General features: G+C 35.4%; 1 protein-coding gene across 11 annotated transcripts in view; it reads right to left on the bottom strand.

The window, feature by feature from the left end:
• Positions 1-13,005, bottom strand: part of AKAP6 (A-kinase anchoring protein 6) — a 661,506-nt gene that overhangs the window by 42,023 nt on the left and 606,478 nt on the right. For all 11 annotated transcript variants that reach the window (XR_013162220.1, XM_077126982.1, XM_077126983.1 and 8 more), the window contains one exon: positions 2,005-2,220. Coding sequence is in view for 10 of the 11 variants with exons in the window: in XM_077126982.1 (XP_076983097.1) it covers positions 2,005-2,220 (216 nt within the window). In the remaining variant the exon portion in view is untranslated. The remainder of the gene's footprint in view (positions 1-2,004; positions 2,221-13,005) is intronic.

Here is a 13,005-nt window from a genome sequence, read left to right on the forward strand (position 1 = left end):
GGATTTGACCACAGAAGTAGGATAAAAATGTCTACATCTAGTCTGCAGAGATCTAGTCCAACATCCCTGATCATCTAATTTCAGGTAAATCCCAGTTTTGTCTCCTCCAAAGAAGTCTGAATGCTTCTAAAACATGAGAACTTCTCCAGCTGCTGTTGATTTTTGTGTAAGTCATATTATAGCCACTACCACACAAAGTGACTTCAAACCACAGGAAAGAAAGAAAGAAAGAAAGAAAAGCCCTCCTCTGTCCTTCCAAGTGCTCTAAAAAAAGGGGGGGGGGGTAGAATATTCAGCTAAATAGTTAAACAGCTTCACAACAGATCATTTCAACAACAGGTCATTTCAAAAAAAATACATCCAATTATATCGACTCTGATCACGGACAAAAGCTTCAAAGTCTTAAAAAATTTACAATTTCAGCTGCAAACAATTAAACAGAACTATTAGAAATGAAATCACCCCTAGATTCAACATAGCTACAGGTATGAGAAGAACAAACAGTCTCACTTATTCATTGTCCCTTCTATTCCCAGATCCAATGCCAATCACATCAGACAGAAAATATTAGTGCTTTATTAAAGTTAGAATTCATAGGATGAGACTGTTTCTCAGTTGCAAGATTTTTACATTTGATTTTTAAATTTTGAATCCTGAACTTTCCTAAGACATAGAGTTGACAATATAGATATATAAGGAAATAGTTTACATTTCATATATGTATGTATGTAGGTATGTATTTCATTTATTTAAGTCAAACTTGAAAGTTTGGACCTTCAACAATAGACAGTGAGCTCAAGGTCATTTGGGGGATTGCAAACTTTTTATTGATAAATTCTTTCTCAGAAAGACACGAAGGTTTTCTGGACAAGCACGCATTCTATACTAAAATAAAACAACCTCTGATGTTCATAGCAGCACTATTCACAATTTCCAAAGATGGAAAGAATCCAGGTGCCCATCAACAGACGAGCGGATAAACAAAATGTGATATGTACATATGATGGAATATTATGCAGCATTTAGACAAAATGATGTCCCAAAACATATGATAACATGGATGAACCCTGAGGACATAATGCTGAGTGAAATAAGTCAGGCACAAAAGGACAGATACTACATGATTCCATTATCATGACTGATAAAGCCACCAGTGTTTTGGAGTGCTAGAAGGAAAAATCTGAGTTGAGGAAATGGTAGCCCATGACAAACTCTGGGAACTATTCTGTGGTTGCTTGTTGAAGCGTGCTTTGAAAATTATTGCTTTTTTTCTTTCTTTTCTTTGTATTTATATATATTATATTTTACAACTAAAAAATGGTTTAAAAACTATAGGCAGCTATAGTTATAGTAATATTAGATAAAATAAATTCCTGAAATAAAAAAATTAAAAACCTCTAGTCACATATATTTCTTTCATTTAGCAACAGCTAGAACTTATAGTCAATTTGGAACATTTTTCAAAGGGATCACCTCACTCCTCACCTTTAATACTAGTTCTAAGCAACGTGATATGTCAGATTGGGCTCCAGGCAAAGCAATAGGGGATCATTGTATAAATATACAGCATTAATTCATATCGTGTAATGGGAAGGTAAACAATATATTTCATGGTATTTTCTGCAGAGCATACATATTGCTCCATATGCTCTGAGACCATAAGCTACCTTCTAGCAAAATATTCATAGGTATTGTATGATTGATGAATATCTTTGGTGAAGGAATGATTGAAAGAATTAATGACTTAGTTTGGTAAAATTAAGCAAAGTCTCTGTGTGATTTTTTAAACAAAGACAATGAGATACACTAAAATTCATCTTATTAATAAGGCAAATAAATCTCTGTGTTTTGACAAATGGCGTTTCATTTAAAGACTGTAGATAGCTACCCCTTTGGTTAGCAAAACCACTTGTAAGATGAACACATTTTCTAAACCCTGAGAGATATTTTTCATTCTGGGAAAAATACGAGACAATTTCACTTGGAAAAAAAGAAATCACTCACAGACTCTTTTCCCAACTTCTTTTGTAGCCGTGTTTGCCACTGGACAGCTTGCATGACAATGGCTTCCCACCTTCTTTCAAGATTTACAATGATCAGCTGCATGGGCTGGTGGTCTGCGTTTAGATTGCACGTCTCCCGGTCACCCAGAAGATGCTGGCACAACCGCAGAACGGAGGCCACTCCACGACGTCGCTGCCTGATTTCACAGCAGAGGGACTGCAACAGAAAGAGGGGCCTATCTTTGAGCATTTATAGGGCACAGTTACCTAAAACATGAATTCCCTTCCACCTTAATTTCAAATTATAGTGATAGACTCAGCTCAAACAACAGGACAAGAAAAAAGATCTTGGGGTCTCTGAGATTGGAGGCCCCCTATAGAAACCCACCTAAGGCTAAAGAATTTAGCCGCATCCCATTCCTCTACTACGTTTCACTGATTCTCCCTAAGAAACATACAGGCTCACCTTGATACTTAGGTAATTAACAGTTTTTAACCTAATGAAATAATTTAGATCATATGAATGTCAAACAAACTGACATGATTTTATTTAAGGTTATAGGAAAAACAAAATACAGAAAAGTCCTCCAAAAGGAAATGGATTTTTGCAAATGTACTCCTAGAATCTTTGGAGCTGAAAAAGTTTAGCTTTCTACTGGCTGGGAATAAGTTATATAAGATTGCAAAGAAATTTGATATGTGAAATCTATCATCTGGAAGCAAAAAAAAGATAAGCAATATTTCTTTTCCGAAGCTTGGTTAACAAAGCAATAATGTTCTGAAAACGGAAATTAAGATACTGGATTATTGCTGCACTATTTGTTGCTTGCTATGTTTCTTTTAATAGACATTCACACTATTTAAGAAGGATATGCATGCATCAAAATAGCATTTTGCCCCTAGAAGCATTTGTATTGCTGCAGTGACCTAAGCTGAATGATTCAAGCAAACTAGTGGGTACACATGTCTAAAAATATTATATCCTTTCTTTGCCTACGGATAGTGTGTAAGTGATATTCTAATTCAAAGCCTTCAGGAGAAATGATGATTATATCCACAAACATCACTGAATTACTAATCTCCTTCTACTGCCACAATTGGACTGTTCTAACAGTTAACAGATTGCTTATTAATCAACAAGGGTAAACAAGACAATGCAATTTCATTTAGTGAGAGAGTTTTAATGCCTAAAAGTATTTGTGCTTAAAATGTTAATCCAGATAAGGCTTCATTAGAAGAAGTCTTAGAATGATTAAGTGCGGTTCATTGAAATGTGCTTGGAGCAGGGGTAGTAGATCAGCAGGTGGACATTTCATGCAGATGTTCCGCTTATCGATATAACGCATGCTGAAGCCACTGAAATGACCCCAACTCAGTAATAGCTGGAATTCTATTATTTCTGTAATGAAAGAACTCTGTACCTTTAATACTTCTGAATTTTAAATAAGGTGAATGATAAATTCCCAAACCTCTATTCATGGCAAAATATGACTAGGAATTTTATTATTCAATTTATACCAGTGCAGCATTTTCAGTTATGTTTCCTGAAGTCACCCTTATTTATTTTCCTAGGGTTCATTACTATTTTCCTACATAACTCCTGATATAAGTACCAGGCCTGACAAATTTCTTTTCTGATGCTATTCATTAGTTCAGCATTGAATGAGGAGAAATCCCTAGACATTCAAAGATAGAACTTGAGGGCCTACTAAAGAAGCAGACATTCTTTCTATCTCCTCCTCCAATTTTGCTAACTGCTCCCTCCAGCACCACCAGGCACACACAAATATGCTCATGTGTGTGCACGCACATTCTCTCAATACACATACTCACGAACACAAACACTCAGGTGAGCTCACTGTCCCCACCACAGCCCACCCCACCCCACTCTCCCCCACACACCCCCACACCCTTCAATTTGCTTCTCTAGTCAAATGTTGGGCAGGTCAAACTATTAAGCCCCCTTAATTCCTGCCAATTCTTGGCTCAATATAATTTTATGGCTAATTGAAATTAGACAAAGTGAGTCCTGTGAATAGTAACATTGAAGGTCTTGGGTTTTTTTGTTTTTGTCTTCTTGTTGTTCATTTGCTAAAAGTAAAGGGTAAGAAAAATGAACAGAGTTGTATTTCCATGCCATAGAACTGCATCTTGAAGAACTCATCTTTGGAGTTGACTAGAGTAAATATTGCATTTCTCCAAGCCAACAAAAAGCTCCAATGTTTCTTAGTCAAATGAAAATTTGCAGTGAATGACATTAAAAGCTGACTGTGGAGTTAGCACAGGCCACTTCAGGTAACATTTCCAAAGTGCCCTAACAGGCTTCATTGAGTCTGCACGCATTTTCAACACTAGCAGACACTGAAGAATGCTAGGTGAAAACTTCATAAAGGTCATTTGCCATAGTTTTTCCATGTATCCAGAATGTATGCAGTATATAAGTACCAAGATGATACCTGTTTCTCATCTTAATAGAGTCAATCCTGCTGGTCGTGGTGGTTTGATACTGCAAAAGCAGTAACTGTTAACATTCAATATCTGCATTTTGGATCATCACAATTCTGTATTTTTTACTTTAAATATCCAAAGTGCTTTGTCTACATTCCAGGTTGATAATTTATCCTATATGCACATTTGGGAAAAAACTCCACTCTTAAAAAAGGAGAGGGAAATTGGGAATTTTACATGGCCAACAACTTTTTCAGTACTTTTTTATACTTTGGAGATATAATTGATAAAATAGCATTCCTCTACGTCAACAGGTTTCTATGACAACCATTAAAATATACATATTTTTTAATAACCACAATACATACTAAATAAAATCCATGGGTTTTCTGGCAACATTTCTTAGAATCAGTATCAGTGGTTTACATTATTTCTGTGAAAAACTATGCATAGAGAAATGTTAAATATATCTTTATAGGAAGAAATGATCATTATAATTATTTTTGCTTTACTTCTAAAGAGAAAAGTACTTTTAAACAGAAACTTAGGTTAAGTAACCTAAGTAAGGCAGAAAAATAAGACAGCCTCATCCTTGACTCTCTGACCTAAGATGTGTGTGCAGCACCTTCTAAGTGCTGGGTGCTATGCCAGGCATGGAGGCTCCCAAAGGAGCAAGTCACTGCCCCTTCCCTTAAGGAAATAAGATAAACTGGCAGTGGCCAACCCAAATACGGATGGTAGCAAATACAGTGCAGATAGGTGGAAGCCTGTGCAAATTGCAATTCGAGGATTAAGGTTTTTGGTTGATCTGGTTTTGCCCTCCTGACTTCCTCTATTAACTTTTCTACTATTTAAAGCTCTCACGGTACTGAGCCAAATGAGGTGCAACATCATTGTTGATATTGGCTTCCGTTTTACACCATTGAAGGGAAGATTTCTAATAGCAGCACTTTATTCTTCATTATATGTTAAATATATATATATAGTCACAGTATTAATAGAATACATATAAATTGTATAAACACATACTTGACATTAAATAACAATGCCATCTACTTCACACACAAGAAAAATGTAACTAAGTTTACAAAAAAACAACTACAGTTATACTAAGTACTGTTACATTAAATAAATGTAAGAACCAAATATGGAAAAGAGAGATAAGGAGTAAAAGAATATTAAAAAATGTCAAAAACCTAGTATATGATAAAAAAAAATGCAGAAAACAAGTAAAGTTAACTGAGAAACTCCAAAGCAGTTTGTCTCTAGGAATCCTAGCAGCCAAAATGAGAAGCGCTACTCATAGCAGCCCTTAAATAAGTTTACTCAGCAGGTTAATTGAACATCATTAGAGGTTAATATGGACAAAGTGGTGGGACTTTAGGTGATCTGTTATACTAAAGAAAGAAACGATGAAGTAATTTAAAGGCAAACATAACTTCACCTTCTAAATTGATGAACCGTTTAGCAATATATATTGCATACGCTGTATATATGGCAAATATGCTAAAGAGAGTATGCACTGCGTTTACATGTACCTGCTAGCTGGAGTGAGAAAACACACTGAGAGAGAAGGAAGATTAAACAAAGACAGATGAGCTCTTCTAGTTTAAATAGCATCCAGTAGACAGCTCAGTTCCTTGTTGTGAGCGCTTCCTACGCTTTTTCATGTGGCTCTTGCTTTGTTTTGCACTTTCTCTAATTTAGTATTTTAAGTTCATGAGGTGGCCACTGTCTTCTCTTTGTCAGCTACCTAAAATGATGTTCCTCAGAATGTGTGAGCCCGAGGCCAAGTAGCAGTGGCAGCATCTGGTAACTTACCAGAAATGCCAATTCCTTGGGCCACTTCAGATCCTCAGAATCACAAACTCTGAGGGGTCGGTCCAGCCATTCATGTTTTAACAAGCCTTCTAGCTGATTCTGATGCATGCTCAAGCTTGACAACACTGGTCTACATGAAGCAGTGGAACTTAGTTTTCAGAAAAGAGAATGAATCCAGTTGAGTAAACTATTTTGAGAAAACTACAAGTTTCAAGTTTAGATTCTCATCTGACTGGCAGCCAAGAGTCAAGAACAACACACTCATTGGTGATTAATGATTTTTTATTGTAATTGAATGATTGGGGAAAAAGCCCAAATGAATCAATGAGCAGATCTTTTCAACCAGTGATATCTTTAAACTTTTAGGACTTATTTGATGATCCCCATGATTATAAATGTAATTAGTAAGAATGTTGATGAGCTAGGATATTTTAAAATCCTGTATTTAGGGATTTTACTTCTTTTTTGTAATTTTTATCAAATAAGTCATTTAGTAATTAATGATTAATAAACATGATGTGCTTAGTTGAAGAGACTCTCTACTCTTAGGAAGCTTACATAGCAAAACAATAACAATGATGATTGGAAAGTTCAGATAAATTAATGCCTGCAAGCAGAAACTAATATGAATATATAGCAAGGAGATACAAGGAAAGGCTATACTGGTATCTCTATGCCTCCTCAAAAGATGCTTTTGAGTGGTTGGTTGGGTTTCATTATTTGAGGAATGTTATGGATTGACCTGTGTTCTTAAAAATATATGTTTTAGCCCTAATCTCCAGTACCCAGATGTGGCTTTATGTGGAAATATGGTCAATAGAGATGGAATTAGGCAAGTTAAAATGAGGTCATAATGGAGTAGGGTGGGTCCTTAATCCAACATGACTGATGTCCAAATGAAAAGAGGAAATTTGATCACAGACAGAAACAGAAAGAGAGAGATAGAGGCAGAAAGCAGTGGATTACCACCAAACCACCAGAAGCTAGAAGGGGCATGGGACAGATTCTTATCTACAGGCTGAATAGGAAGTGTGGCCTTAATCCACTTTGGTTTCAGACTTCTAGCCTCCAGAACTGTGAGGGAATAGATTTCTGTTGTTTATGCTAACTAGTCTATGGTACTTTGTTAGAGCAGCAGCCCTGGGAAACTAAGACAGGGGTCAGGTTGGCAAAGATCACAGGAATGATATTCCATGTGGCAATAAGCATTCACTGGGTGCCAATCATGTGCCTGTTCTAGTTTGCTAGCTGCCAGAATGCAACACACCAGAGACAGATTGGCTTTTAATAAAAGGGGATTTATTTCATTAGTTCTTCAGAGAAAAGGCAGCTAACTTTCAACTGAGGTTCTTTCTTATGTGGGAAGGCACAGGGTGATCTCTGCTGGCCTTCTCTCCAGGCCCATGGGTTCCAACACCTTTCCCTGGGGTGACTTCTTTCTGCACCTCCAAACACCTGAGCTGAGCTGTGAGTGCTGAGATGAGGTATGCTGAGCTGCTTGGGCTGGCTATTTGAGTCTCTCATTTAAGCACCAGCCAATTAAATCAAACATCATTCATTGCAGCAGACACATCTCCTAGCCAACCGCAGATGTAATCAACAACAGATGAGGTTCACATGCCATTGGCTCATGTCCACAGCAATAGAACTAAGCACCTTCACCTAGCCCAGTTGACAACAGAATCTAACTATCACAGTGTCAAACACTGTACTTTGTATTATGGGATGAGCATTGATGGATAAGAGATGTATAATAAGATGTGATACATGTCCTTAAGGAGATTGAAATCAGGCTGGAGAGATGAGACTGTAGCTCTGCAGAGCAAAAGAAATCAATGCAAGCTAAAGGTAAGACCCAACCTATCACTTTGTTGCAAGTTTACATCAGGAAAGGGAGGCAAAAATGCTTTATAAATAGTGAGGCCTTGATACAAATGTAAGGTGTGAATTATATACATGTTAAATTTGGGGGATGAAAAAGATCATAAGGAGCCAAAGTAAATAGACCAGAGTATATGAGATAAGAAATAGGCTGACAAATTTGGCTGAAGTTTGGAAATATGAAGAAAAGGACAATTGGCATTATAACTTGAGGAATTATCATGAGAAAAGGCCAAGAAATCACAACTTCAGTAGTTTTAAACAACCACCCACAGAATAGGAGAAAATGTCTGCAAATCATATATCTGGTAAGGATCTTGTATCCAGATTATATAAAGAGCTCTTACAACTCAACATTAAAAAGACAAGTAACTCAATTTTAAAAATGGGCAAAAGTTATTAATAGACATTTTCTCCAAAGAGGACATACAAATGGCAAATAAATACATGAAAAGATGTTCAACATCATTAGCCATTAGGGAAATGCAAATCTAAACCACAATGAATCCCAACTTCATCTCCACTAGAATGGCTATAATAGAAAAGGATGAAAAAAACAAGTTTCGACAAGGACTCTAGTAGAGACTAGAGACACCAGAAGCCTCATTCATTCCAGGTAGGATCTGAAAAACTGCTTTTGAAAACCTGATGGTTCCTCAAAAAGTTAAACATAGACTTACCAAGTGATCCAGCAATTTCACTCCTAGGTATATAACCAAGAATTAAAAACATACATTCACACCCAAACCTGCACATGTATGTTCTTAGCAGAATTGCTCCTATTAGCCCAAAGTAGAAACAAACCAAATTTCTATCAACTGATGAATAGATAAACAAAATGGGGTATATCCTTACATAGAATATTATTCAGCAATAAAAAGGGATGGAGAGTTCACATATGCTACAACATGGATGAGCCTAGAAAATATTATGTTAAGTGAAAGAAGCCAGACACATAAGGCCAGACATAGTATGATTCTATTTATATAAAATGTCCAGAATAGGAAAATCCATAGAAATAGAAAGCAGATTAATGGGTGCCTGAGGCTGAGGTGAGGAGGGAGTGGAAAGTGACTGCTAATGGATATGAGGTTTCTGCAGAGGTGATGAAAATGTTCTGAAATTATATTTCAATGATGGATGCACATCTGATCTGTGAATACACTATGCACTCTATGAACACACTAAAATCTACTTTATTACATACGGTACAAGGAAAATTTTATGTTAGGTGAATTATTTATCAATGAAGCTGTTATTAAACAGACCTCTTGGTAAGGCTAACATATTATTAAACAATAACCAATGACATGATCTGAGAATTTACCATTCTGCTAGAATGTGCAGTGATGACAGATGCTATGATATTATGAACGCCATCTAATCACTGTGGTCACAGAACCGCGGGTCAAACATGGGAGAATACACTTAAAAATGCAAAGTTAGTACTTTTTTTAAGGAAAAGTAATGACTATAAAATTTACTAGGATAGAGTTATAACTCCAAACCTATAAATCTCAGTCAACAGATCAGGCATTCTGATATATGATAAAAATAATGCAGTGTAATTTTTAATATAGCTGTCCTACTTCCAGAAATACCATAAAACATAAACTGAAAAGTATACAGAGAAAAGTATGGATCTGGAAGGGGAGGTGAAGCAAATGTGGAAAGTGAAAAATGTTAATTAAATCTAATTATTACAGTGATGAGTTTCATATGTAATCATACCCATCCAACGAATCTGTAATTTATTTTGTTGGTGGTGTCAGTATAAAAATGAGACACCTGACATATCAGATGTACTTTGTGTACTTTAGTAAAGATCATTCTGAGTTGACTATATGCATCCTAACCAATACAAAATAAAAATAATGTTATGTTCTCTTCACATATTTCACCAAGATTCATTTGACTGCAAAATAATAACCAATAATCAGTGTGTCTTACTAATTATTGGAGAATTATCTTTTTTATTAGAGAAGTTGTAGGCTTACAGAAAAGCCATACATACAATACAGAATTAACACAATGGACTACAATTAATAGTGCAAGTATAAAAAGTTTCTTTCATGAATTGTAATATATGTGCCATACTAATGCAATATATTATAAGAGGGTGGTGTATGGTATACAGAGCAGTATTTTTAACAGTATTTTCTTGGTTATTCCTCACCGTACCCCATATTAGTAACTAATATTTTTCGCATATTTCTGTCTGCTATGAATTATTGTAGGTTCTCTACATGTATCAATTGACTTAATCCTTACAACAACACTAAGAGAGTTATATTATTGTCTTTCTATTTTACAAATGAGAAAATGGAGATACAGAGAGGGTGAGTAACTGAAGAGAGGTCACACAACTAACAAGAAACAAAGGCAGGATCTAAACCCAGGAGCCTGAATCCAGAATGCTGAATGCTGCATTACCTTTCATAAGAGAGCTGAAGAAGCTTGGAAAATGTCTGTATGTTCAAACTATCCCTGTTTCTGACTTCTATTTAAAGTGGCTCCAGCCATGAAGTAAGTACTAATATGAGACCCAGCACCTCGCTTTGCATCCATTCAGTGGTCTGGTCTTCTAGCAACAGAATAGTAACCTATGCAATACTTGGTTATGATAGCAGGGACGGAAAAACACTAATTCATTCAGTGAACAATTAATGAACACCTATTTTGCCAGAAACTATTCTATGTTCAAGCTCTATCAGTGAACATAATAGAAATTCCTGTGTCACGGACCTCATATTCTAGGTACATAGGCAAAGATAGTCCTTTTCCTGAGAAAGATGTAAATGGCATTAATTATAAGGAAGAGCTGAACAACGGTAGGAAACACTTATTAGGTGGATGATTGTTAAAGCTTTGGGAAGAGATCCCCACCTTTTTGGGTTCCATTCTTGAGGTAAGTATGCACTTTATTTAGCTATATCTTGTTTATGAATGTTTCAAATAAGAATTTCCATCTGGAATTGTAAAGAAGAAATTCTTCAAAACAGCAAAAAACATTAAACACCTCAAGTGGGAGTGAATGATGACTTGTATATTTTAAAGAAAATATGGAAAAATGACATCTGGGTATTTTAACTGATTACCAAACTTAAAAGACAATGTCAGCCAACATAGGAACTCAGCTCAGTTGCAAACCCCGGAACTTAATCTACATTGAAGCTAAATATTCTATAAGCATGCAGTGAAGTGCAAAAAATAGCAATTGAAAAATGACATGATTAAATGGCACGACATGCAATCATTTGCTCTCAATTATATCAATGTATCTTCTTCATTTTTAGGAGTCAGGCAGAAATATTGTTTTTTAAATGCCTCTATTAAATTGGTCACCAATAATAAAATAGATGAGAGTCCTAATAAGCTCATTTACATAACATACATCATACACTACAAAACTATTCTCTCCAAACAGTTTTGCTCATAGATTTGTCTCCTGGTTGTCACCAGTCTTTGCTACATTAGCAGATTTTAAAAGCATAATACTGCCTTCAGGACCATTTGTAGAAAAACATTTATGAAACTTTTCTAGTTAACCCTTGGCAGAATCCTTATTGCTAATTATGGAAAAGGTATTGATATAATATCTTGGCTGTCACATTTTATTATGGTGATGGTAGAAGCAGAATCTAGGTCTGACATTTTGGAAATATCATCTAATTGTAAGTCAGAAACAGAAAATGACAGTTTTAAGTAGATTATAACTTCTTTCAAAATAGCAAACTGGTTTATTTAATGTAAAAGCTAGATTTAAAAAAATAGCATTGACGCTCCTTGAATTGGCTCACCAAGCACATCTCCATCAGCTCCTTGAAGAGAGCCTGGGATGTTTGCTATAACAGTTTTGAAATTGTCCATGACAACATAAGTCTAGATTCTAACACTAAATGATTTCTTCTAAGCTTTGAAAATAAAAATATTTTAAATGAATACTTTCATTTTTAAGAAAAATAATTCCCCCTACTACCCAGTCAGCAGATAAGTGAGGTCCAAAGGCAGTCGATTCACCTTTACCTCCTTAACCTCATTTGCTTGACCTTTTGACCCAGAAATAAATTTTAACGTTTTTCTTGCAATCTTGTATTTTCACAAATCAAGCTGAATCATTAAAGGCCACCAGGATTATTAATTAATGCTGTAAATTCTTGAAGACCTACGGAAAGCAGTATCATCAAGGGAAAAATGTGGTCTTTTTAAAAACTCTTATTTTTTTTTTTGTTTTAATTGTCTGTACCATCATCTGTTGAAAAAATTATAAATTTCACTTGGATAAGGGCAGCGAACTAAAATATGATAACCATTCTAAAAATGCAGACCCTCACTGTGCTGTTCCATGAAAGCTGTTGTTATCCCTGTGTGGCATTCTTTAATTTCTTTGTGACTTTTCCTACACTAGGTTAAGTACTTTTAAATATGTTTGTTTTTAAGAATTGAGCTCAGTGGTCGTGCGCTTAGTCCATATTCACATGTAATTAGTAATATGTTATATACTTCCTTTTCTAATTTAAAAAACACTATTAAAATTCCAGACATATAAAACAATAAGAAGACTAAGTTACTCTAAAGAAAAGTGTAATTGCTTACAGATTGCTTACATCGTTACTAAAATGCTAGTATCTATTACAGAATCTCCCTGGAATAAGGAATGCACTTTTGTCAATAATCTTTTTAAAATATGTCCATTATTGTTACGATGCTAAACTAGTCTGCAATTACAGAAAGGTAACTTTTAGCAATAAAGGGGAAAGGGTGCTGGATGTAAAAGCAACTTAGTCATTATACTACAAAACACCTTTTCTTAAAACCCTACAATCACTTTTTTTATAGGAAGCTAGGCATT

This window comes from Tamandua tetradactyla, chromosome 14 (assembly GCF_023851605.1).
Source record: "Tamandua tetradactyla isolate mTamTet1 chromosome 14, mTamTet1.pri, whole genome shotgun sequence".
NCBI classification, from domain to species: Eukaryota; Metazoa; Chordata; class Mammalia; order Pilosa; family Myrmecophagidae; genus Tamandua; species Tamandua tetradactyla.